We start from the raw sequence: 24,530 nt of genomic DNA, 5'->3' as shown, positions 1-24,530 counted from the left end.
CCTTTACTTGGATTAGGTTAAGGTTAGGCTGGATTTTTCTATGAATACTATCTAAAGTACAATATTGTGTTGTGAATATCAGTTTAATTTGCACTCTTCTTTCAAAGAGCGTAAGATTATTAAGATGTTTTATTATTTTCTACAAAAGGATTTGAAATTGTAGGAGTAAAACTTCAAGTTTCAACCAATTCTAGCACAAAGACTGTTTATTCATCAACTTCTAGTTAGTTTGGTTAAAGGGCAGGACATTACTGACAATATTTCTTCAAATATCGTCTTTTGATTGCAGAGGTTTATTGTGAACTTTCCAAGCAAGCCAAATGGAGTTAAGAAGGGTAACAAACCATAGGACATGATTTAGTCTTTGAATTCCTAAAATATTCGAATTTGAAAGTCCTTTATATGCAATTTGTCTAAATTATTTGGTAATCAAAAGATGCTTGCATAGTGAGAAATGCAAGTCATAATAATTTCCTTGTGAATTATGATCTTCTAGATTTCTTAAGATTACTCCTAAGTTGAATTGTTAAAATTCTATCCATCCATTTTGAAATGAGTGAATTAGCATTTACTTATCACCACCATTTGATTAGACGTTGATTATCACCATTTTAATATCTAGTTAAATTATTGAAGATGTGACTCGCTTCAAAAAAAATTATAGTCACTTCAAAAAAATTTATTTGATAAGCAGGAACTTCTATTGGAACAAATTACTAAATTCAGTTACAGAGTTCCAAACCCAAAGATTTATCTAAGTCTATGCACTAACTCAATTACATATACAAAGAGAAACACAGCTAAAACTATAATTCAATCACCTCTAGAATGCATAACAAATACATGAATACCCCTAATATCAGAATAAATTTCTATTCAGTACAGAATCAATGAACCTTCCTTTAGTAGCTAGTCGCGCATTTATCTCATTTGATGGACTGCACTTCTCTAGAATTGACCACTCACTTCAAAATTGATGGATATGATTATAGAAATTCCGTAGTGAATTACCCTAGGCACTCTAAAGAATCGTAATCCTTGTTCTTATTGTACAAAAGCCTAAAAATTGAGGAAAGGTATCATTGTCTTCCCTATTTCCTAAACAAATATACTAGTCATGAAATCAAGTATCAACCTTCAAGACTCTAAAAACATCTAGAGAGATTAACTTTCTCTTTTTATCTCACCTACCACTATCATATCGTTTTGATGAAGTTATACTCATCACCGTCTTGTCCTAAGGCTGAAGCCTGCAAATATTATGATGATAATATATATTAATATTGCTTTTCCTAAAATAAACTTATTAGTAGTATTACCAAATCCATGATGAGGAAATAGAGACCCCAAAAAAGAGAAAAGAGTTTACTAGCATACAAAATATTTTCAGATAATTCTGATTTTAAACACCACAAAGTTGTTGCAGAACTAATAATGAACAACACAATAATCACGCAAGCGTTCACAATACTTTTTTTTTTTTTTTTTTTTTCTCTTTCCTGATAGGTAAACGTTCATGATACTCAACCATTGAGGTACTACTTTGACAGAAAAATGAAGACATCTGTAACAAGTAATAAAATAGAACTTACATTGTGGCATGACAAATTGATGGGACAGAGTTGTAGAAGCATAAAACTTAATGACAACCCTTTAAGTGTAAAGACCATGAATTTTTTTTAAATCACAAGGCCACTTCAGTCAAAGCATATCAAACTGCCATACTTAGTGATCCAAAATAAAGATATCCAAACTATTTTTGCAGTAATTGCATATACAATATATGCAATATTCAAGCAACACTAGACGATAACACTATAACAGAAAACAGAATATGCATTTCAGAATATGCGTAAAGCGTAAACCAGAACAAGAAGTCCAATCTTTCTATAAATCATAACCCATAAAAAATTTTACATTGATTTTTTTTTTTTTTTCATTTTGCTGAATGAAGGCCTTGACTTACATTAATTTTCACTAAATAGGTCTTTATATACAGTTGGAGCGCTTGCTTATAAAGTGTCCAATTATCAGGGTTCTCTCACCTTGGCGGCTTGGCCAATCAAATTTGAAGAGATGAATTGGGCCAAGTTAGTTCTCCAACCTGAAGATAAGCTGATAATTCCAACAGAAGGAGTGAGGAACTTTAGACTATTTGCAGATTTTAGCAACAACATAATATGGATTACTAGGAACAAGCTTATGAATTAACAACAAAGGGAAGTTCTTGATCCCATTCTCTTAATTTTTTAAATTAAAATAGGTAACACTGATCATGTTTCATCTTGGGAATTTGTAGGTCAAGATTGGAGGCCACTTCCCCCCTATGTCAAGATTAATTTCAACGCTGCAGTTAGAAAGGAAAAGACATGTATAGTAGCAGTTGGACCCAGATAATAGAGAATCAAAGCCCCTGGCTGAAGCTCATGCGGCTCTCTTAGTGATAACAATAGCAGCGGAAATGGGATATGGAAATTGGGATCGTGAAGGAGACACTCTAAATGTTATTATCTAGTTACAGAACCACTCTCTGGAGCCTGATAGGCCTATTGAGCACCTAATTGAGGAAGCTAGATACTTTTTCAATTTTTATCTGATTGGGTGTAAATCACACTTTTAGAGAAACTAATATTGTAGCCCATAATATTGCTAAGTGGGCCATCTTTTGTAATATGTCGGGATTGATCCCCATCTCATCCATTCCAGACCATTGCTTTTGTCCTTAGGATAGAGATGGAGGTAAAACCCCTCTTTTGCAGCACTTTTCCTCTGTTTAGTTTTGCTCTTTTTTAATAAAGTATTTCTAGGCACCAAAAAAAAAAAAAATAGATAGAATTATTGTGGATCAATTTCATTGCAAAGCCATCTCCCATAAATTTTATGATAGTCATAGCTAACTTAACAATAGAAATCAATAAGACAAGTGAATGAGGGTTTGTGGATTCTTTACTACAAAAAGGAATTGAAAATATTAGACAGGACCGCTTATAGCACAGAGAAAGTAAGTTAGCAACTGCAATATTAAAGATTGCTTTATTGAAATTTAATGATGTAAACAGCCAACGGTTGCATTAAGAAGCATAAGTCAATTGATTGCCTAACCAAATTAATGGAAAATTATGGAATTCCCTATATTTTTTAATTGTAGAAATGATCCAATCAAAGAATATCAATGATGAAATTGACAGAACTTGAGAACATGGGTCATAACCAAGACTTACAATTGGTAGCAGATGATGTGCAATTGTTGGAAAACCACTCTATCTTTTATTTCCACTGCCAAGTGCCAACCAGTATCATATGCTTCAGAGTGATGGTGATTCACCTTCAAAATGAGTTAATTTCATTAGCATATCATCTCTTATTAGCTAAAAAGCCCCTTTTTTTGGATTGGATTGCTATGATAGAGAATACTGTTGATAATGGGCCTTTACATTTTAGTTTGTAATTTTCAAAATAAAAATTAATATGATAGGATAATCGAAATATCTTTAAAAATGTTTAATTGTAAAAAATTAGTCCAGTGTCGCTTTCTGTTAATGAATATTCAAGATAGATCTGGATTGCTACCATGTGTTTCTTTTAACCTTGTCTATGTTTTATATTTCTTTATTCAGAGTTTTTTACTTCTAATTATTTCTGGTTGAATGTGTGGTCTTCAACAGGTGTAAATTAATTAAAAGGCAAGCTAGTAATAAGAAAGTGCAAACATCAAATAATACTGAAGATCTCTAGTTACATTCCCAAGAAGCACCTTCCTCAAACTAGCTCTAACTCTTGAACCTCTAACTTGGAATATATGAAAAAACCCTCATTTCCCATTTAGGTAATGTAGAATTGGTAATAACGAACAAGCTAATGCAGCCTTTACTTTTACTCACATTCACTAAGTTGAAAATTCTTTGTTTTACACTTCATCTATATCTCAATAGCTAAAATTAATTCAAATCTCAGCAATCTGCTGTAAAAGGTAATTTACTTGGAACATGTTCTGTCTTGCTAACCCTGATGTTTCTTGACACCAACTAAGAAGCAATGAGTTCCATGATGATAAATCAGGAGTAATATCCTTTTCTAACATTTGTAAAAAGAGCCCATAAGCCTTTTGAAAATCCCCCTTCCTACAAAGTGCATCAACCAAGGGATTATAACTTCCTATATCAAGTTTGCAACCCCTCACAACCATGTCGTCAATGAGCTTCAAAGCACTACTGACCTTTCCTTGACTGCAGAACCCACTAATCAGAGCATTGAATGTTGGTGCAAGTGGATAATAACCACGACCAACCATCTCATTCATCAGCTCAAATGCTTCACGTATATACCCTCCTTCACAAAATCTATGGATTAAATGGTCATAAACAAGAACATTTGGAACTCCCCCTTCTACAAGTATCTGACCAAAAACCTTCTTTGCATCCTCAATAGCACCCTCTTCACAAAGACTTAAAATTCTCAAGCTCCTATCAACTGCTCTAGGGAATAACTTCCCCATCTGGGTCAGAAATGTGAGTGCTTCATCTAACAGATTCTCCTTATACAGACCATATAACACACTATCGTAAGGGCTTAAACGACCCCTAGATCCCTCCTTACTGTCCTCCATTATTTCCAAAATCTTAAATCCATCTTCCATCCTCCCTCCTGAACACAAACCTTTAATTAATGTATCATATGTAACAAAATTCCAATTAATTCCATCTGTTTTCATCTCATTAAACAGATCAAGAGCCAAATCCAACATTTCAGACTCACAACAACCAGAGATCAATATATTGTATGTGTCCACATTTGGAAGGCAGCCCTTCCTCTCCATCTCCTTCAAAAGGCAATGCCCAACTTTCACTTTCCCTAATCTACAAAAACCCTTTATCAAAGTGTTATAAGCCACAACATCCACCACACTTCCCTTACTCTCCAATCTGTTCAAAATGTCAACAGCCTCAGTAACACGACCAACATTGCAGAGAACTTCCAGCACCTTAGTCCCTGTTACAACATCAGGCACAAACCACAGATTGAAGCACTTCTCCAAGAGAACAAGAGCTTGAACCAAATTCTCTTCTTTACAATACGCAGATATTAAGATATTAAAAGTCACATCATTAGGCTCCTCCATCTCATTCATCAAGCTCCTTGCTCTCCCAACTTTACCATTCCTGCAAAGTGCATGAAGTAATGTGTTATAAATCACAGTATTTGGTATGATTTCCCTAGACTTCATCACTTGCAACAGTTTGAAACCATCACCAATCCTATTAGTCAAGCAAAGACCCTTCATTAAGATCCCAAAAGTGTATCCATCACCTTCAACACCGCTCCCCATCATCTTCTTCCTATAAAACTCTCGAGCCAAATCAATATCTTCCTTAACAAGAACATCAAGTACTGAATTGAAAATCCTCATAGAAGGTTTCTTTCCAAACTGGGTAACCAAGTCAACCACTTTGATTACCCGCTTAACCATACGTGCCCGCCCTAGACCACGGACGATCGTGATGAAAATATCTTCATCAGGGGGTGACCCAATTGCGTTGGGCATTTCTTGAAGTAATTCCTTTACAATATCAAAGCGGCGGAAAGCACAGAGCTTGTGGATCAATGCACGGTAGGTGGATTGAGAGTGGGTAAAATTGGGGAGATTGGAAGCCCATTTGAAGGTTTGAAGGGCTTGGGAGAATGACTTTTGGTCTAGTATTAAATGGGCAATGTGCTGTTGGGATGGAACAGGAGATGATGAGGATGAAATGCATTTTGATTGCAGGCTGCAAAAAAGAAATCTCTGATAAGTTAGTGAGCAGAAGATTGGAAGTGTTGAAGGGTTGGAGATATGGGGCATGAAGTGCTTTGTTTCCAACACCAACTAATTTATTTTCATACTGGGTGCTGAGTTATTAACCATTATACTTGATCCAATGCCACATCACAAAATCTTATGCCTGCACCAAGAAAGAAGAATTGTAGACACAGCAAAATAGTATGATCAAAGTGCATACATTTTACATATAAGTAATTCAAAGTTTAGCTTTTTTAAATGGGTATTTGTACATTGAGTGTGCATTCGGATACGGCTTATTTTAAATGTGATGTAGATTTCCTCTCCATCACATTTAAAAGGCTATACCATTGGGTGCAATACAGAAAGAAAGTCAAACTCTCTCTAGTCTATTCTTATTCTCTGAACTATAATTAATCATCATTTTCATCATTCATAGTAATAAAAATACTCTGTTTTTAACCTCTCTTGCACGAGCGTCCCCCCAATGATGAACATATTAAACTGTCCGCTCTTTCCCTCATTTGTCTTCTTAATGTTGTTTCTAACTTCACATTTTTTATGTGTGGTTTTAATTTTTCAATACATTTAAATTTGTAATCTTTATTTCATGAGTTGTTCATCACCTTTCACTCTTAATCACCCATAATCCACAGCTTCAACAAGTAATGAAAAAAAATACAATTTAAAAATGTTTTTTGGTCCTATTTTGTTTTTTGGTCTAATTAGAAATCCTCACTCAGAACTAACAACAAACAACTTACCTAAACTATATAAACAAACAAACAAACCAATTTTTCTCAAAATCCCCAAAATCATAAATCAGCCAGAATCAATAAAAAAGGAATCTTGAAGATACCATTCATTCGAAATCGTCACGCAGCTCGAGCCACCACAGAGTCGTCCCAGGAATGCAATGCAAAGCTCAGTTTCTGATTTCTTGTGTAGTATGAAGTGCTTGAGATGGTTCGAGTTTTGTTAATGTTAACGTGGATAAGTGACAAGAACTGAGTGGGCTGGGTTTGAATAACAAAGAATTTATAAAACTGGGTTGCTTCAGGTTAAAATTTTGATTGAAACGGACATTCAACCCAACCCAAATACTTTTGGCCCAATGGTAATCTCGTGATACATGGATTATTGTTTCTAGCTCTCCAAATCTGGGGCAAAGCTTTAGTGTACACTGTACAGGACTAGGGTCTAGGGGTGAGGACTGGTCCAGTGCCTAATTGCATTAGACCCATCAGGATGATGACATATGTTCAAAAGTGTTTTGATTTAATGTTTATTGTTCAATTGCATTGAATCCATCAAAATAGTGACACGTGTATAAATATGACTCAAGCCAAATCCGAGATTTGATGGATAAAGATAAAACTTTTAGTTCGAATCTTATCGGAATAAGTTTTCATATAAAGTAAATAAATTTTATTAGGGACACTCTTTTTTTTTTATTAGAGACACTCCTTAATATGTTGCATTATCCATTGCAAAATTGTCTATGCCTCAACTTTTTTTCTAAAATATGTCTATGCCTAACTTTGGTCAACTTTAATCTCATGGGATTAACATTAATAATTTATATTTCTTTTCTTTTTTTTTTGGGTTGAGAAACTTATATTTCATATTATAAGAACATTTCAATTGTTAATAAATTTATATTTCATGTTATCAGACAATCAAAAGCACCAACGAGGTAGGTAAAGTGGGTGCTCACAAATAGTTGGAAGAAATCATGTTTTAAGGAAGAAGGATAGAAAATGCAGCACACCATGATTAAGATTGACTGCTTTAGCAAGCTTTATCAATGCTTTACTTTTGTAAAGCAACCATGATTAAGTTGCTTTTATTTTATTTTTTTTCTCTGAATAACCATGATTAAGTTACTTTTTTTTTCGGTAGGAACTAGGAAGCTTCAAACATCAATTCATTCAAACAGTAGATATACAGAACCTTTACCTTTGCAGAAAATTTATATAATGTAATATATTAAAGTGAAAGTTGAATAAAATTTTAATTAGATTTTAATTACACTATAATTTTATAATTGTCATCTCAAATTATATTTCAAATGCTTTCAATTTTATCTTAAATGTCTTTGAAATTTAAATTACTTTTAGTTCAACTAAAAGTATTTTCAACTCATTTGACACTACTTCTAACAGATTTAAAACTAATATAATTTCAAATTTTTACAATGAAAATTTTTTCATGTTCAAAAAAAAATAATTGTTCATTTTAAATATTTTCATAATAACTCAATTAATTGTATCATAATAACAAATTTTACTTGCGGGTTCCAGTTAGCTCAACCAATAAAGTCTCTGATGGTAAAATAAGAGATCTGGGGTTCAATCTCCGATTACACCAAAAATTGATTGATGTCTTCCTCTTTTGATAAAGAGTTATCATCAAGAGCAGACATTATAGGTTGAAACTCTCTTAAAAACAAACAAACAAACAAACAAACAACATTTACTTACAAGATTTACTCTTTCAAATGTTATCCTTACAAGATTTTTCAAGAGTCGGCAAAAAATAAAAAATAAAAATGATGGCGTTAAACTTAAGTGCCGTACCCCCTTTTCCTTCCTTATTTACCCCCCCCCCCCTCTTCTTCTCTCACTCACACACACACACTTGCAAACACTCTCTAGGACATCTTAGGCTCAGTTTCTCCAAGAATTTAAGGTAAAATCCTAAGTCCTTTTATTTTCATCTTGTTTGTTAGTTTTTATTGTACTTGATGGATATCCTTGAGATTATGAGTGATTTTGGGTGTTGGTAGATTTTTATGACAAATGGTTAAGGGTCTTCACAAAAGGTGGTCCTTTGAGGTTTCTCAATAATTCAAATTTAGGGGTTGGATTCCTAACATTTAATAGTTGATAAATCTAATTTAATTACTATTGAGTTTATTTGGGCAAGTTGAGGGTTTGATGGCTTATTGTCTTGAATGATGTTGTGATACTAATTGCTTTGATGGATCAAAGGAATGAACATTCAACAGACCAAAATTCTCAATTTCTAAAGGAATTTTGGGGATTTCAGAAAATTGTTTAATATAAAGTTTATTGTTTAATTGTGGACCCAATGATTTTAGACACATTTGGATGGGATTGACTTAAAGGTGGGCTTCATAAGTGTGACATGAGACTTTTGTCTAACCATGTAAAATTAATGTCCTATTAAGATTTTTTTTAAAAAAAAATTTGGGTTAAGTTTGTGGTGGCCTTGTATCAATAAGAGAGTGGTCTCAAAGGAAGTTGATAGAACTATGCCAAATTCTAAGGCTTAGGCTAGCCTAAATTAATCACTTCTCTCGAATTTACAGTTAATTAACTAAACATAGCTTGAATAGGGTGAAACACTACATAATTTTTGCAATCTTTATGACACGACTAATTACACAACACTTGAGTCTTTATGACATTGTGGTTTATATCATGACACATAAGCTTGTGTAACACATAAGTTTGTGTAACATGGTATCCATATTTTACGTCTAATTTTTGTAGTCTTCATGACACAACCAGAAGTATAACACCTAAATTTTTATGAAACATTAGTTATCGTGGTACTTTATAAGATTGGGATCTCTTTTGAATGGAATTCTTATGGAGATTTCCTTGGTGTTGGGTGGGAAATCTTTTGAAATGGATTGTCTTAGAAAAAAATTTATACAAGTTCCTTTGGTCTATGGCCTTCTCATGCACTAAACCTTGGATCATAACTCTCTATATATACTTAAGTCATATCTTGTTTTAAGCAACAATTTTCTTGGACATCTTTAGCAGTTAATAGTACTAATTATATTAATAGTAATTACTAAGCAGCTACACATTCAGAATGGGTGGCAACGGTGGTGGCAAAGGAGGAGGAAGTGGTGGTGGTGGAGGTGGCAAAGGAGGCGGTGGCACTGGCGGTGGTGCAGCCAAAAGTGGTGGGGGTGGCTCTACGGGCGGTGGCAGTGGTGGCAAGATGGTTGCTCCGGGGAGTGGAGGAGGATCACGCATTTCAAGGGACTCTTTTCAAAGTAACCCCCAGATTTATTTTGCTGGACTACATGCTGGTCAAAAGGGCAAAAAATAGTTGTTCTTGTTAAGTACTGCATGGGAAAATATCTTATTAATTCTGCTTTATCGATATTATATATAATATGTGATTGAATAATATTAAAGTTTGTAATGGGCTTGCTATCCATATGAATCATATGCTTGGTAGACATATGAATCATATGCTTGGGTAGATATCCCTCTTAGGCTTTCTGATGATAGTAGTAATGTGTGCTGTGTAATATATGGTTTTTGTTAATAAAATAATTTTAATGTCCTACTTGCTTTTGTTTCTATTTTACATTATTATTTCTTCAATCTAGATAATTACTCGTAATAGAGATTACAAGTGTAATCAATTGAATAATTGACCTAGCCTGAGTAGAGGTTGAACAACTGAAGTATTAAACCATATCAAAGGATTGCACATCTGAATATAATAATAGTAATACTCGCGGAGTACAAAATGAAGCATGACTCAGAATTTTATTTGACATTGTAAATGATTTTTATACACGAAAAAAGGGGTATTGTCTACTTTGACAAATGTACAAGTGCATTGAGCTTTTTTGTTTAGTTTTCTTCTTATTTTGTTAATATTTAACTTTATAAAATTTACTTTTTTAAGTATAAATATATTTTAGTCCAATCAGGAAAAACTCAAATAAGAAAATATCAAACAAACACTAAGTTAATATTATAGAACTTATGCGGATTAAATTATTAACTTCACATATATGCCAAATAGCTCCTTTTGTCACTTGGTCATCCATGAGCTAATGTCCTAGTCACGTGACACGCAGGGACATAAAATTTTCAAAATAAGATTGGAGTGATCAGATTGAAATGAGCTAATGAATGTGTAACTTATCAATAAATAAAATAAAAATTGTGAAATAGAAATATATTCTTGAATTTGGTTGGTTTAAAATTAAGGTAAGTTTGGTAATTTTTGTAAAGTCACGAGTCAATATGTGAATCTTGAAGAGGTAAATGTTTATGATTTTCTCATTGGGCGAGCAAATCCCCTTGTCCCCATGAAAACTCTTCATTACTTAAAGCATGTAAAAGAAAGCACATTGGCTTTTCTTATTCGCTTCTAACATTTAAATTTCCTTAATGAATGACTGTGTTAGCATTGGTTTAGATTCATGCCCATAAATGGTTTATAGTATGGTATAGTTTCGTTTAGATGCTTGTTACCTTACATATTTATATCCATGAAGATATTAATGCAAAATCATTGATGAATATAAGGTGTTTATTGCTTCCAAGGAAGTATTTATTAATTTAAAGGTTTTTTAAAGTTATATAACCAAAGGTCATTATAGTTCATAGTCTATTTGAGCACATGCCCCCAAGATTCAAATAAAAAAAGACGGACATCGAGTGTATTTATGAGTTAATTCATGTTGTGTTCTTCCTGAGAAGGTATCTCATATGCCGGCACATGAAACAATTGTCTCATTGACAAAAACAGCATATGCGCACATCACATACAAAAGTTTTTCCTTCTTCCCTTATTTACCAAAAGGTTTGTGCATTGGTTCGCATCACCATAAGCATGTTGATGGACCACCCTCCACTGTCTGTTCAATAGTTTCCTACATTCAAAATGAGCTTAGACAAAGTTGGAGAGGCATAATGGTTTAAGGTTAGCATATAAATCACTAGGGTTGAATCTGACTCTTAAAACTTCATCTTTGTAGCCCATTTACCAAACCATGTTGAGACCATTGTGGGATTTTGTTGTGAAGATGTAGGGAAGGTAAAAAAAAAAAATTTAGCAAGGTTTGTGGTCCGAAAGGCTATTTGAGTTTGTTTTATATGATCTTGCTTAACTAATGGATATTACGAACTAACCAGATTGTCTCTAACTGAGCAAATATTAATGTAATGGAATATTCTATTATAGCCATTTGAATGTAAAGAAGTGAGTTTTACCTTCTTTTATATGCACAATTGCAGAAAGGAACACCAGTGACATTGCATCTGAGTAGATAAGTAATAATAGATAGCATGCAGAGAATCTATGATATAATTTCTAAAGATTGAATTGTAACCTCAATCAAAATAAAGAAACTAACTTCAGAATTCAGGATTCCATTTCTGTTACCAGGTAGCAAAAGTAAAGGTCAATTTTCAAGGCATTGACGATATCTTATTAGATTCACATAAGGTCAAGTTTCTGCTGTGAAGCCATTTATATAGATGAATTATAGGGGAGTTTTAGTAAAAAATTTGATGGGAATGGACATTCAACCCAGTCCAAACACATTAGACCCAATAGCAATCGATTACTACATGGATGTTTCGGGACACTCTTATTATATGTTGCATTGTCAGCCACTACAATCCCGGACAATTCTTTTGCATAATGCATGAACTAAAAAAAAAAAATCTAAATAATTGTAAGGCAATTTTCATGTTTTTAAAATTGATTTAGCCTCTCTTTAAATCTTAATTCATATATACTGTAGAAACTTTACCGCAAAGTAAAACTGCGAATTTCATAAAACGATAGATAGATGATTACTCCAACTCCTCCTCCTCCGTCTCCCTTTCCATTGCAAAATTTGATGCCTCCGCCTCTTCCACCGCAAATGCATCCACCTCCACCTCCGTTGCAAATGCATCCGCTTCAGCCTCAGTGGCCAATACGCTCGCACAGTGGAAAATGCCATAACGAAAAATAAAATAGGTTGAAGAAGAAAAAGAAGCTACCATGGAGGAATTGGAAATGTACATGTAAGGCAGAAGAGCGCTGAAATTTGAGTTAGAAGGTGCTTACTCAAAAATCAGATTTTTAGAACTCGAAATCATTGAGGAGTCAAATGCAAAGATGGATAAGATATCCATCTAGAAGCTTGACTCCATGTTAATAGAATACAAACAATTTTTCAATGGCCTAAATAGAGCCTTGACTCTAAAAGTCAAAAATGCATAATAACTACATGAGTGTTGCTGGATTTTCTGCCTTTAGCCGAGTTCTCATTCCTACAATCTCATTCCCACATAAAGTGCTATGTATTTTATTATTATTTTCCTCCAGTATTTCAATAATTTCCTTGTAAAAATTGTAGTATTTGGTGTTCATAATTTTTTTTGTAAAAAATTGTTATATGTAGTGCTCTATTTTTATAAACAAAATAGATAGATAATAAAAATAGTGTAGTGATTTGATCGTAGTACATGTATTTACAAATTTACAAATTTGAAAATTGCGTGATATAATAATTAGTATAGATAAACATGTTTTATGCCTATTAAAAAATGCAAATATAATTGTGATAATTTAAGTATTTATCCTTGTCACAAATTACATCACTAAAGTAATTAGTATGACATAGACGGTATTTGTGAACCATCTAATTTTTATTTTTATTTTTTTAAATCAATACTTTTTACATTTGCAATTTTTCCAAATGTTTGTGTAAGTAAGAAAGTAACTTTCAATTGTAGGAGAATTTATCCAACACGACCTAAGGGTCATGTCAATAATATCTAGTGATTGTCTAACCAATAAAATGCTGCCATGTGTTCTAATATTAGAGGCAGGAAGAAGAAAGATATGAACCATTGATTCCAAAGGAGGGAGTACTCATATGTAGGAAAGAAAGGAATTGAAATATACACTTTGAAACTCAATCATTACAAATATATATATATATATATATATACTATTGATTGGATTTAATTTACTAATGTTAGAAAATTTGCTATTTAAACTAATAAAATAAAATTTAGAGGAACACTAAAAATTTATTTCAAAAATTGATTAATTAATTATGAAATTTATATATAAGAATTAAAAATACAAAACACAGTCATGTTTTTCTATTGCTGAAATTGAAGTGGGCTCCCAAAATATCATGTCCTACTATCATAAAGAGAAAGAAAAATAAATACTTCTAAAAGATTTCGTACATTTTTAAATTTCAAATAAAATAACTTTAGGTTAACTAATAACAATTTTTTCTCAAATCTATTAAATTATAAACCTCACATTCAAATTTTCAAATACACTTCTAATAGTTCAGGCTAATAAAGAAAAAAAAATCCATCTATGAGTGTACAATACGATACATTAATATAAAAGAAAATGTAAAAATACAAAAAGACCAACAAAGAATATGTCAAAAAAACAAGAAAAACATGGAATAAGGGTTAAAGGTTGTCAAAACAATATATATGTTACTACAATGACATACCCATCAAATCAAAACTCTCAAAAGTCTATAAAAGGATCTTTGTGGCTTCACCCCTTTGTCAAAAACCCAATCACACATCATCATAAACCCAACACAAAGGCACTGACATAAAAAATCTCAAACAACCAAATACCCATATTCAATTAAGACCCTCAAAATACCCATGATGACCTCTAACCTACACTTCAAAAACACAAAGTTGTTACCACTCAAAATCAAAACCACAGTAGCTCTTTTGTGGTTTTAGCCAACTCATAAGAGTTAGGATGAGATGGGATAACATGATTGGGTTAGACAGCATAATTGAGGGGTTAAAGCTAAAGCACAATTTGTCGAATCTCATGTGTATTTGAGTTAGGATGACATGAAAGACTATTGATAAGTGTATATAAAGGAAAAGAAGTGCAAGAAATGAAAACCCAAAGTGAGAGAAGAAAAATGTCTTGAAACGATGAACCTAAGAAAATAAAGAGTCCTTATCTTTTAATTAGTGTGTATTTAGTAATTGAGAGAGAGAGAGAGAGAGACTTGAAACGATGAACCAAAGGAAAAAAAAGGTTAATATCTTTTATTACAAGAGAACCTTCAAAGAAAGCACCACATGACAGAACCTTGTATTCTTCCACTGTTATATATATATATATATATATATATATAATATTGAATTTACTGGGTTAACCACACAAAGACAATGTCAACCAAGCAATCAAAAATTAAAACCGGTTACCCACCTTCCAAATTTACCATAGCAATGCTTCAGTAATGGGGGTAAACATCGCAAATAGCCATGTTCATTTCTCAAAATTCAGCCCACTGTTAATCCAATACATCTTTGTGGTATCCAAATATATATATATATATATATATATATATATATATATAAACAACCACACGAGCTTACACATGAACGCGCATGAAAACACTCATTTAAGTATATTTCAATAATATCAACATCGAATTTGAGAAGATTAAGGCATTCCCTCAAGAACCTTGTCTCATATCAGCGCTTGAGACTAATATTATCGGACATACATTTTTTTTATATCTTACTCTTAGACATAAATTCACATAAGACAGTATTGTTCCGAAACATGACAGCAGCTTACAATATGCATAAGGGAAAGTACATAATCTAATCCTACCATCCAAGCCTAAAGATTGTATCACTTACATAGTTACACACCTACAGAGATGCCAGAGTCTAGACATATAAACATCATACGAACAGAGTATCGTACTCACATGTCCATGTCATCAAAAATCTCCCCATCTTCCTCATACGGTAATTCAGCAATTAGAAATTCCTCGGTCACCAAATTACTGCCGAAGACATAAACAATTAAGCCACAGACTAACCATGACAATCAACGGGAAATACCATACATAGTTTTAAGAAGTATTTCAACCCACCTTAAACAACAAAAACGAAAACTCACAACACGCTTTAGTTTTCTGTGATAGAAGAAGAAATTGAAAGACCATCTGAAGAGAAGAAGTGCCCATGTCATAATCGCAGCTATGTGACTAACACTAATTGAATAGAGATATCAAAACTTACATGGCTCCTCTCTCTAGAAATGGATCAGCATCAGAGTCTGGATTGTAACTGTAAATTTCACAATCTGCTAGTTTTACGACCTGCATCACAATGTATTATAAAACTGCCTCTTTGTATGAATTGCATAGGATCCTGTAAATTAAGCTCACCTCATCTAAAGCCTTGTACAAGGAATCTAGCAGGGAACTGCCCCCATTAGTCTCAACCCACTCCTGCAATTGAATGGTCCAACCAACATGTAAGGCTTAGTGATGTATCTAGTAAAGGTATAAGGTGATAAGAAACAGTATTATTAATACAGGCCATCAGACTTTGCATCATCACTACTAGAAACATAAAAGCAAAAGAAATGACTTACCACTTGCCTGCAATTCACATAATAACAAATCAAAACACTGTACCAAATTACTTCAGAAAATGGCAAGAATGTCCAAAGGTACATCAGAAGTTCTACACCTTTTTTTTTTCCTAATTCAGGCTTTGACATTTCAGACCACCATACTTCAAAATAATTTACCAGTCCCTATATCAGAGAAGGCAATAGTCCTGAAGTATGATAACAGTGTTAATGGTCAAAGTGGAACTTCAAAATATGAAGAAAATAAGGATAAATTACACTTTTCCACTTACAATGTCGTCCACACACCCCCCCACCCCTCCCCCAATTAAAAATTCCCCTTACCATTAAAGCTTATCACATGATCATGTACTGATTTTTCGTTCATCCTTCTGTGATTACATGACAAAAATTATGGAACATTTGGCAGTGGGGGGGAACATTGCAACTACAAGATTGATTGCTCAAATTAAAGTTTAAGGACGACATTTCAATGACCATATACTTTAGGTTGGGAAAGTGCAATTAACCCAGGAAAAAATTAATAGTGTAAAATATTAGTTTTTGAAGCCCATAAGCATACACCAAAGTGACATCTCATTCAGGTCACAAGATTTAAGGTCATGCAAGAACATGCAATTTTTTAGCTTTTCAAAAAGGGAATGCAACTCCTAGTCCATCACCCAAACCCACCCATAATTTAATATTGTATATCTTTGGAAAGATAAGAGGGGCAACTGCATGTGACTTTCAATGGTTTTGATAAAAAAATAGAAACCAACATCCCTCTAGCTAGACATAAGTAAAGATCATAGAATAAATTTTTTAGAAATACCTTTGATGCTTCAAACATGTAGGTATCAAAGATCTGCTTAAAACTGTCCCAGCTTTCCTCGGTGAAGAACTGGTGAGCTTTCATTGCACTAGAAAACCGCAAAGATGTAGGCAACATCATAATATAAGGAAACAAAAGCCTGTGGCTACACGTCTATAGCACGCACTTAATAGATATGGGTTAAATAGACCAACCATATGAATAGCCACATTAGACTTTGGGAAATGGAGAGATTTGAACTCTCAGCTCCTTCTAGAGCAACAGTTCTATGAACCGTCTGTCAAACCCTTTGACAACACTCCCGCAGCAATCAAAAGAGGATTATTAGTGGGTTGCCATGTCGCCCAATAAGCTGTCAATGGCATTACCCATAATCCTCCATTTTAGCCATATTTTAAATAAAAAGGTTATAAAACATTAGATACATGAATACCTGAAGTCATAATCTGGATACATGTGATAAAGCGTAAGAACAAGGTAGATCAATGTCTTCCGGCTGGAACAAACATAAAGGACAACAAATCAAAAAAACATATGAGATAGCCAACACAGTTTCCAAAACCAATCTAGGTTAAATTTGACACCTGGATCTGCTCAACAAGACATCAGCTGGGGAGGGAGAGTCGGTGTCTGAAGATTTCCCTAGATAATCAAGCATCTGAAATAAAAAGTAAGAATTAAACACAGATACATATAGAGTATCAAAGAGATTCACGAAGAACCAAATCTGCTGTGTGATTAGCTAAGTAGTGAAGTTCCACATTAAATACCAATGACAAGAATGAGTGAATAATATAACATAATAAGGCCCAAACCCATTGGCTTAAGCTTTTGGGTCAAGTGGTATCCCAATATGTTACATTAACCCCTCAATTGGAGTCTTCCCAAGGTGTTATCTCCCCCAACAAAATGTATTAACTCTACAGAGCATCACCATTTCACTTACGGAAAAAAAATCATACAGTGCACACACACCAACACCAAGAGAAACAAAGCAGCAGAAATTTACTATTAAAAGGAAAAAGATGGTAAAAGAAAGTAAATAAAGAGTGAAGAGTATGATTTTCATGTTAACCTTTTAGAGCTTCACCATCTCAAGTAAGGAAAAAGAATCATACAGAGCACAAATGGGATTATTAATAAACACAGAAAATATATAAAGAGCGCATTTAGGGAAGTAATCTTATTTTTTTACCAAGAAAGAGGAGCAGACCCACTTTATCTTTTCTGACCTCCTCTTTATAAAACTAACATTAACAAATATGAACTATTTATGAGAAAAAATACAGCTTAGATGGTCATCCATTAAGACATAGAATGCTACCAGGACAAAAAAGGGGTGGGAAGAGAACCAGAAGGAAAAGGAAAAATACCAGAGGCTTTAAGAATATTGTTCATCATAACTGTCTTTCAAGGAGTTAAAAGAATCAAACAGGTAATAATTTTTAGTGCCTGATTTACCTCATTCTCCAAGCTGAGAGAAAGTTTCTTATCAGTTCCCGTGTGTTTGCCTAGAGGAAACAAAGGAACACTGTCAATCTTGAAAAAATGATCAAAATACTTGTAGAATAAATTGTAGTCTTGTTCTTACAGGAGTAAGCTTCAAGGCATCCTTTAATGGTACGCTCCCCAAGATTTAGACGACTCAAGAAATCATTTAATCTGTAAAACAAAATATAAATTAATAAGACTACACTCTTAAAATCTTTAGAAAAGAAGCCAAGAGCCTTTGTAGCTTAATGGCACTACTCAGTTTCCTTTATGAGGAGAACCAAGGTTTGAATCCCTCCTAATTTGTGTAACAATTGAATTATCAAAAGAAAAAATCTTTAAAAAAGAAGAAGAAGCAGTGGAATTGAAGTGTTTAATTTGTTACTCAAGTTCAAAATTTACCGATCTAGCGGAGTGTATTCTAAGAACTTCATGATGAGTATACTTTGAATTGATGCGATAATTTTGACAAAGCAGATACTGCTTGTACTAGAGTTCTCCCAGAGATCCTGTATGATGAACAACTATGAGCATTTTATCAAGAGTTAGAAAGAATAAAGATGTCCAAGTAATTTTGCTAGGTGAGCCAAGTCCAAGCTGTTCATTTGATCCCATCAAGGTAAATGGGAGGAAGTCTGATCGCCTATGTGTACCAACAGTATTAAAACTCATAAAATAATAGGACTTGTGGTGCAAAAGAAACATAATTAGACCCAAAGACCTTTTTTTTTAAGAACCAAAACCATTTTAGTATAGGGAGTATCCTTAGTACAAAATTAATAATAAAAGCTTCATGAGACATAAATTAGGTCAATATAAAGCCCTCTATAGCTGAATATTCCACAATAACAACAAAGCCTTTAGTCCCAAAATTTCTAAGTTTGACAATGGAACCTCAACATATTAAATCAGGATCAATCACATGTATTTTTTATCACCATTCTATCCTATCTAAAAGCATACTCTCTACCACCTCTTTACTTAGCCAATATACCACAACAAATATAAAGTATGGTGTGGAATTTAAAAGAAAATGAAGTGATTTTAGACATAACCAGAGATACATAACTTATACACAGTTTTCTGTTCTGTCTTTAATCTCGAATTCACTGTAATCCATTACTAACCTACTTTCAAGCAAGAATCGGGCATAGTTCAGTGGTTTAAACATCCACACCAGCAATCTAACAATTCAACCCCACATGTATAAAAACACTTTATAATTCATCTCACTCTGAAGTTTTTCATTTAATCATTGACACAAACTTTTCCTTCCCCCAAAAAGGATGCCATTCAATTCATTTCAATATTAGCCTCAGATCATACTAGAGTTTTTCAGAGACCCAGTATCCATCCCAAACTATAAATTCAAAAATATTACACTAACAACAGAATTACTCAGAGACCTGGTATCCGTCACACACCAAAAATTCAAAAAACTGTGTTTCAAAACTAATATTACACTAACAACAGAATTGCTCAAAGACCCAAGTATCCATCCCACACCAAAAAAATTCAAAAAAAAATTGTGTTTTGAAAAGTAATATTACGCTAACAACAGAAATTCTCAGAGACCCAAGTATCCATCCCACACCAAAAAAAAAATTATGTTTTAAAAAGTAATATTACGCTAACAACAGAATAACTCAGAGACCTATTATTCATACCACAACATAAAATCCTAAAAAAAATGTGTTTCAAAACTAATATTACACTAGCAACAGAATTGCTCAGGTATCCATCCCCCACCAAAATGAATTCAAAAAAAATTGTGTTTTGAAAAGTAACATTACACTAACAACAAAATAACTCAGAGACCCAGTATCCATAACAAACCATAAAATCCAAAAAAAAAAAAAAAAAGTGTTTTAAAAAATAATATTACACGAACAAGTAACAACGGAATTACTCAGAGACCCAGTATCCATCCCAAACTATAAAATCCAAAAAACTGTGTTTTGAAAAATAATAATACGCCAACAACAGAATTTCTCAGAGGCCCAGTCTCCGTACCAAAACATAAAATCCAAAAAAATGTGTTTTGAAAACTAATATTAAATTAGCAATAGAATTTCTCAGAGACCCAGTATCCATCCCACACCATAAAATTCAAAAAACTGTGTTTTCAAAACTAATATAACACTGGCAACAGAATTACTCATAGACCCAGTACCCACCCAACCCTATAAAATTAAAAAATATGTGCTTCGAAAACAAATATTACACCCAAAAAAAGTCAAACCCCAATACTGCCCAACAAATTCAACATTAATTAATACTACGAGTACAACATAAACACGCGTATTAAATTCATCAACAACAATAAATGATGGGTAATCGTAAATTTAACATTAAATAGCAAAGCACATAGTTAATAAAAAAAACCAACATGTTTTCCATAAACAAACGAAAATGAAAAATTGAACGAGAATGAAACGAAATTAACGAATTGAAGTACCTAAGATTTGGTCAAATTAGTGGCAAGGGTTTGATTTGAGCGGGAGAGGAGTGAATTTGGGGCACGATGGAATTTTGGGATTTTGAATTTTGGGTATTTGTTTAAATTTAAAGGGATCCAAAAAACTAAAAGGGTTTCGAAGAGCGAATATTCTTCTATGCCTGTTAGATTTTGATTTGATTTTAGAGTTCCGAGTAATTATAGGAGATTGGTGGCAATGAATGAGTTTCTTGTGGTTTTTGTGGTTGGAATAAATTGTGGCCCGTGTGAGAAACCAATGGGCTCAACTTGGGTGCTGTACCAAATGGACCTCTAATTTGTTGGGTCAAATTTATAACACTATTGGTTAGGTGTTGTAGCTTGACCTATACAACACAAAACATTTTTTTTCTTCTCTTAATATATATGTATAATAATAATAATTCATTCAATTCAATTATGTGAATCAGTTTGTATATATTCTTTCTATATTTTTTTTTCTTTTTTCCATGTATGTGATCATAATTAATAGGCCATTATTTTTCATATGTCAAGCTTCATTTGAAAAGGAAAATAAAATCTTTATTAGTTTTATTGATGTAAGGAAAAATGGACTTAAGTGGATTAATCCACTTCAGTCCATTTTAAGTGCACAAAAATGGACTGAAGTGGATTAAAATGGACAAAATGAATCAAATTAGACCGAATAGAACTGAATGGGCCAAAGTGAACAAAATAGTATCAATAGGAGCAGTCCATCACTAATGTGAGTTATTAAACCATAACCATATGGTTGAATCTAATTGAAAATTTTAAAATGCATATCTTAAGCTACAAAGATAATAAGTTCGGATTTAGAATAGGTGCTCTTAACCCAAACCTGTATTTTTTTTAAGTGCACAAAAATGGACTGAAATGGATCAAATTAAACCGAATAGAATTGAATGGGCCAAAGTGAACAAAATAGTATCAATAGGACCAAAGTAGAGATAAGACCGAAGTGGACCAAATGGATCGAATAGGACAGAATAAGACCGAAGTGGACCGAATGGATCCTATAGGGAAAAATAGGACTAAAGGGGACTAAAGCGGACCGAATAGATTGAATTAGACCAAAGTAGAATGAATAAGACCAAATAGAACACCAGGTGGACCGAATAGGACCATTGTGGACCAAATAGAACTAGTGTTAATTGAATATGACCAATTTGGACCGAAGTGGACTGAATAGGAGCAAAGTAAGCTGAAGTGGATTGAATAGGACCAAAGTAAACCAAAGTGGACTGAATAGGCTATTATTGTATATTTTCTTTTATTTTTCCCTTGTATATCATAATTAATAGGCTATTCTTTTTCATATGTCAAACTTCATTTGAAACGGAAAATAAAATATTTCTTAGTTTTATCGATGTTAGGAAAAATGTTAAAAATAATAAAGAAGTAAAGAAGTAAGAGTTTTAATTGAAAATAGAAAGGAAAAAAAAACATTACTAGTATTACCTTTCAAAAGTGATCAAAAAAATTATAAATAAAAAAAAGCAAAAATTCGTAAGGTAATAAAATTATTATTCTTATTCAAATTTATGTTTAAGAAATGAAATAGAAATTCACATGATAAACTCCAATATTTAAATTGTTTTAAAGTAAAATATGAAAAGGTACTATATATATTCGCAATAAAGTTTTAAAAGTGTAACAATTTGATTTATTTTATTAGTCTAGATATTAATTAATATACTAGAATTCACATAACATAAGTTGCACTTGAGGTTAGTCCAACTATTAACAACCTTTTTTCATATAAGCAGTACATAAGTCGAATTTTGATTTTTTTAAATCACAAAATGATTTATAATTGTGTAAAAAAAAAAAAAAAACCTCTAATTGATAAACACAATAAAATATATATATATTTACATAAAAATGTTTCTTATTATTCACATAAATTTTTTAATTATTTAGACTAGTCTCAAGCATATGTGTGCATATGCACTTAGAAATTTTGGCCCACTTGATATTAAATCTTGGGTCCGTCACTGATGTGAGTTATTAACCCATAACCATATATGGTTGAATTTAAATGAAAATTTTAAAACACATATCCGCTATAACATGCATGTAAATTACTCGAGCTAATGTAGACAATGCAGAATGAAGAGGACGTGAAGGCTATAATATTATCCACACCATTGAGTTCTTCTCATTTGGCCTTTTGGATGTGAGGATTTGGAGTGCAACACCAACAACCCATGCTAGAAGAAGATTCACAATGAGCAGTACGTATAGGATGGCTTATTTCTTATTATGAGAGTCAGCATGCAGTTAGTGGTAAAATACATTCTATATGATTTTTTTTTTTTTTTTTTTTTGAGAAACTTGAGCACTAGTATAGGGGGTGTAAACACCCTCTAATTGCTATTTTACAACCCAAAACAACAAAAACCCACTCCATCCGGGTTTGTATACCTAAAAAAATTTGCAGCCTATGAATAATAAGGTTGCATATGCAATCTTACTATTCATAGGTTGTAAAGAAAAAAAAATTAATCTTGTCATTGTGTGTGAAGAGAAAAAGATAGTGGGAGGAAAAAGAGAGATAAAAATACTTTTTCTTATTTTATTATGTAGTTTATATTATTTTATTAAGTTATATGTAAAAATAAAAATTGGGATGTAGGATAAGTTGTAAAATGGGTTTGTAAAATAGATAAAGTAGCGTTTGAGGATGTAAAATAGGTTTATTTTTGCATCCTCGGAGGCTAGTGCTAAACAAGTGAAGAAAAGCTGTTCACTATGTCTCGACAGATAGCTCGATAAATGCCTGCTATTAAGACTTAATATGAAGCTTGATAGATAGCTCAACAGCAACTCGATTTATCAAGAATTACAATTTTCAATTTTCCAGATCTGAAATTTGGCCTAGGCTTATGTATTTGTTTAAGGTTTCTTTTTTCATAACCCTAGACATATATAAGGCTTATTTTAAGAGCCGTCACATACGCGTTTGTATGCCATAGGGTTTTGTAACAAAGTACCTCCTAATCTTCATTGTTAATGAAATGAAGAACATTATAACTAACAACATCACTCAAGTTGTTGAAGTTAGTCACATACTGGGATCCGTGCAAAGGATTAGTCACAGATTAGAGATTTGTGCATCAAGGGAAAGAAAGCTATTACAAAATCAAGTCCAATTGGATAGTGGAGCTCAGGTTAAACTGTAAGTTGGTATTTTGGGATAGACCAGAGTAGTTGGTAAGATTCCTTATATTTGTAACCGCTTGATTGTTGATTAGTGAATTCTTAGAAGTGGTGACCTTAAAATTGATCATCTGGTGGAGTTTTTGCCTTGCGAGAGGTTTTCCCCATTTGTCAACAAATCACTGTGTCAATTTATTTCCCACTGCATTTAGTTTATTTGGGTAATTTGTTAGTGCCTTCATGATTTGCATGCAATTGAACCTAATTAATCAACTTGGATAAATTGAATTAATTAACCGAGGTCAAGCTATCTTAACCCAACATATTGTATAAATGATGAGTCTTGGGCATATACTTAGTTAATTGAACTTTAAAAAAAAAAAAAAAAATTTATACAAAAGAAATGAATTTCATTTAAACAAGGATAAAAACGGTACACCCTGAATAATAAAATTCTTTTTGAATAGTAACATTCTTAATCATACATGGTATTTCCTCTATCCAAGTGACAAAATAGGCAATGCCTCTAACGTGTTGAGCTAGTACGTGAGTTGCTTTGTTTTCTTCTCGAGCAATATAATAAAACTGAACACTGCGGTTCGGATCTGCTGTACCTGAGCCAATGCGCC

At 32.8% G+C, this 24,530-nt stretch overlaps 2 protein-coding genes and 1 long non-coding RNA gene across 4 annotated transcripts; 1 reads left to right on the top strand and 2 right to left on the bottom strand.

Annotated features, from left to right (window-relative positions):
• Positions 1-1,712: 1,712 nt before the first annotated feature.
• On the bottom strand, positions 1,713-6,996 carry LOC115974177 (pentatricopeptide repeat-containing protein At2g17525, mitochondrial-like). Of its 2 annotated transcripts, none has more exons than XM_031094415.1 (4): positions 6,636-6,996; positions 3,980-5,939; positions 3,222-3,325; positions 1,713-2,115 (listed from the first exon to the last, which is right to left on the bottom strand). In XM_031094415.1, the coding sequence occupies exons 2-4, from the start codon at positions 5,837-5,839 to the stop codon at positions 2,031-2,033; spliced, it is 2,049 nt and encodes a 682-aa protein (XP_030950275.1). In that variant the 5' UTR covers positions 5,840-5,939; positions 6,636-6,996; the 3' UTR covers positions 1,713-2,030. The 2 variants fall into 2 exon arrangements, with proteins under 2 accessions (XP_030950275.1, XP_030950284.1); XM_031094424.1 differs by having other exon boundaries at positions 3,980-5,765; positions 6,636-6,749.
• Positions 6,997-8,385: 1,389 nt separating this feature from the next.
• On the top strand, positions 8,386-10,122 carry LOC115991573. Its single transcript, XR_004092342.1, has 2 exons — positions 8,386-8,467; positions 9,613-10,122. It is a non-coding gene; the product is annotated as an uncharacterized LOC115991573 (long non-coding RNA).
• A 4,837-nt stretch (positions 10,123-14,959) lies between these two features.
• On the bottom strand, positions 14,960-20,939 carry LOC115974170 (repressor of RNA polymerase III transcription MAF1 homolog). Its single transcript, XM_031094404.1, has 11 exons — positions 20,722-20,939; positions 18,666-18,772; positions 18,364-18,434; positions 18,234-18,283; positions 17,357-17,430; positions 17,206-17,268; positions 16,773-16,860; positions 15,750-15,812; positions 15,601-15,680; positions 15,453-15,524; positions 14,960-15,362 (listed from the first exon to the last, which is right to left on the bottom strand). The coding sequence occupies exons 2-11, from the start codon at positions 18,695-18,697 to the stop codon at positions 15,281-15,283; spliced, it is 675 nt and encodes a 224-aa protein (XP_030950264.1). The 5' UTR covers positions 18,698-18,772; positions 20,722-20,939; the 3' UTR covers positions 14,960-15,280.
• Between the last annotated feature and the right edge of the window lie 3,591 nt (positions 20,940-24,530).

Source organism: Quercus lobata, chromosome 1 (assembly GCF_001633185.2).
Source record: "Quercus lobata isolate SW786 chromosome 1, ValleyOak3.0 Primary Assembly, whole genome shotgun sequence".
NCBI classification, from domain to species: domain Eukaryota; kingdom Viridiplantae; phylum Streptophyta; class Magnoliopsida; order Fagales; family Fagaceae; genus Quercus; species Quercus lobata.
This window is presented reverse-complemented; position numbering and strand designations above follow the sequence as displayed.

Excerpts from the sequence above, each read along its gene's own strand:
- LOC115974177 (XM_031094415.1), bottom strand. The coding sequence starts at position 5,839 with ATGCCCCATATCTCCAACCCTTCAACACTTCCAATCTTCTGCTCACTA. Across the intron at positions 3,326-3,979 it reads CAAGACAGAACATGTTCCAA|GTGAATCACCATCACTCTGA; the intron begins GTAAATTACCTT and ends CTCATTTTGAAG. Across the intron at positions 2,116-3,221 it reads CACATCATCTGCTACCAATT|CTTATCTTCAGGTTGGAGAA; the intron begins GTAAGTCTTGGT and ends TGGAATTATCAG.
- LOC115974170 (XM_031094404.1), bottom strand. The coding sequence starts at position 18,697 with ATGAAGTTCTTAGAATACACTCCGCTAGATCG. Across the intron at positions 15,813-16,772 it reads ACATGTTTGAAGCATCAAAG|GAGTGGGTTGAGACTAATGG; the intron begins GTATTTCTAAAA and ends ATTCAATTGCAG. Across the intron at positions 15,681-15,749 it reads TGTACAAGGCTTTAGATGAG|GTCGTAAAACTAGCAGATTG; the intron begins GTGAGCTTAATT and ends ATTGTGATGCAG.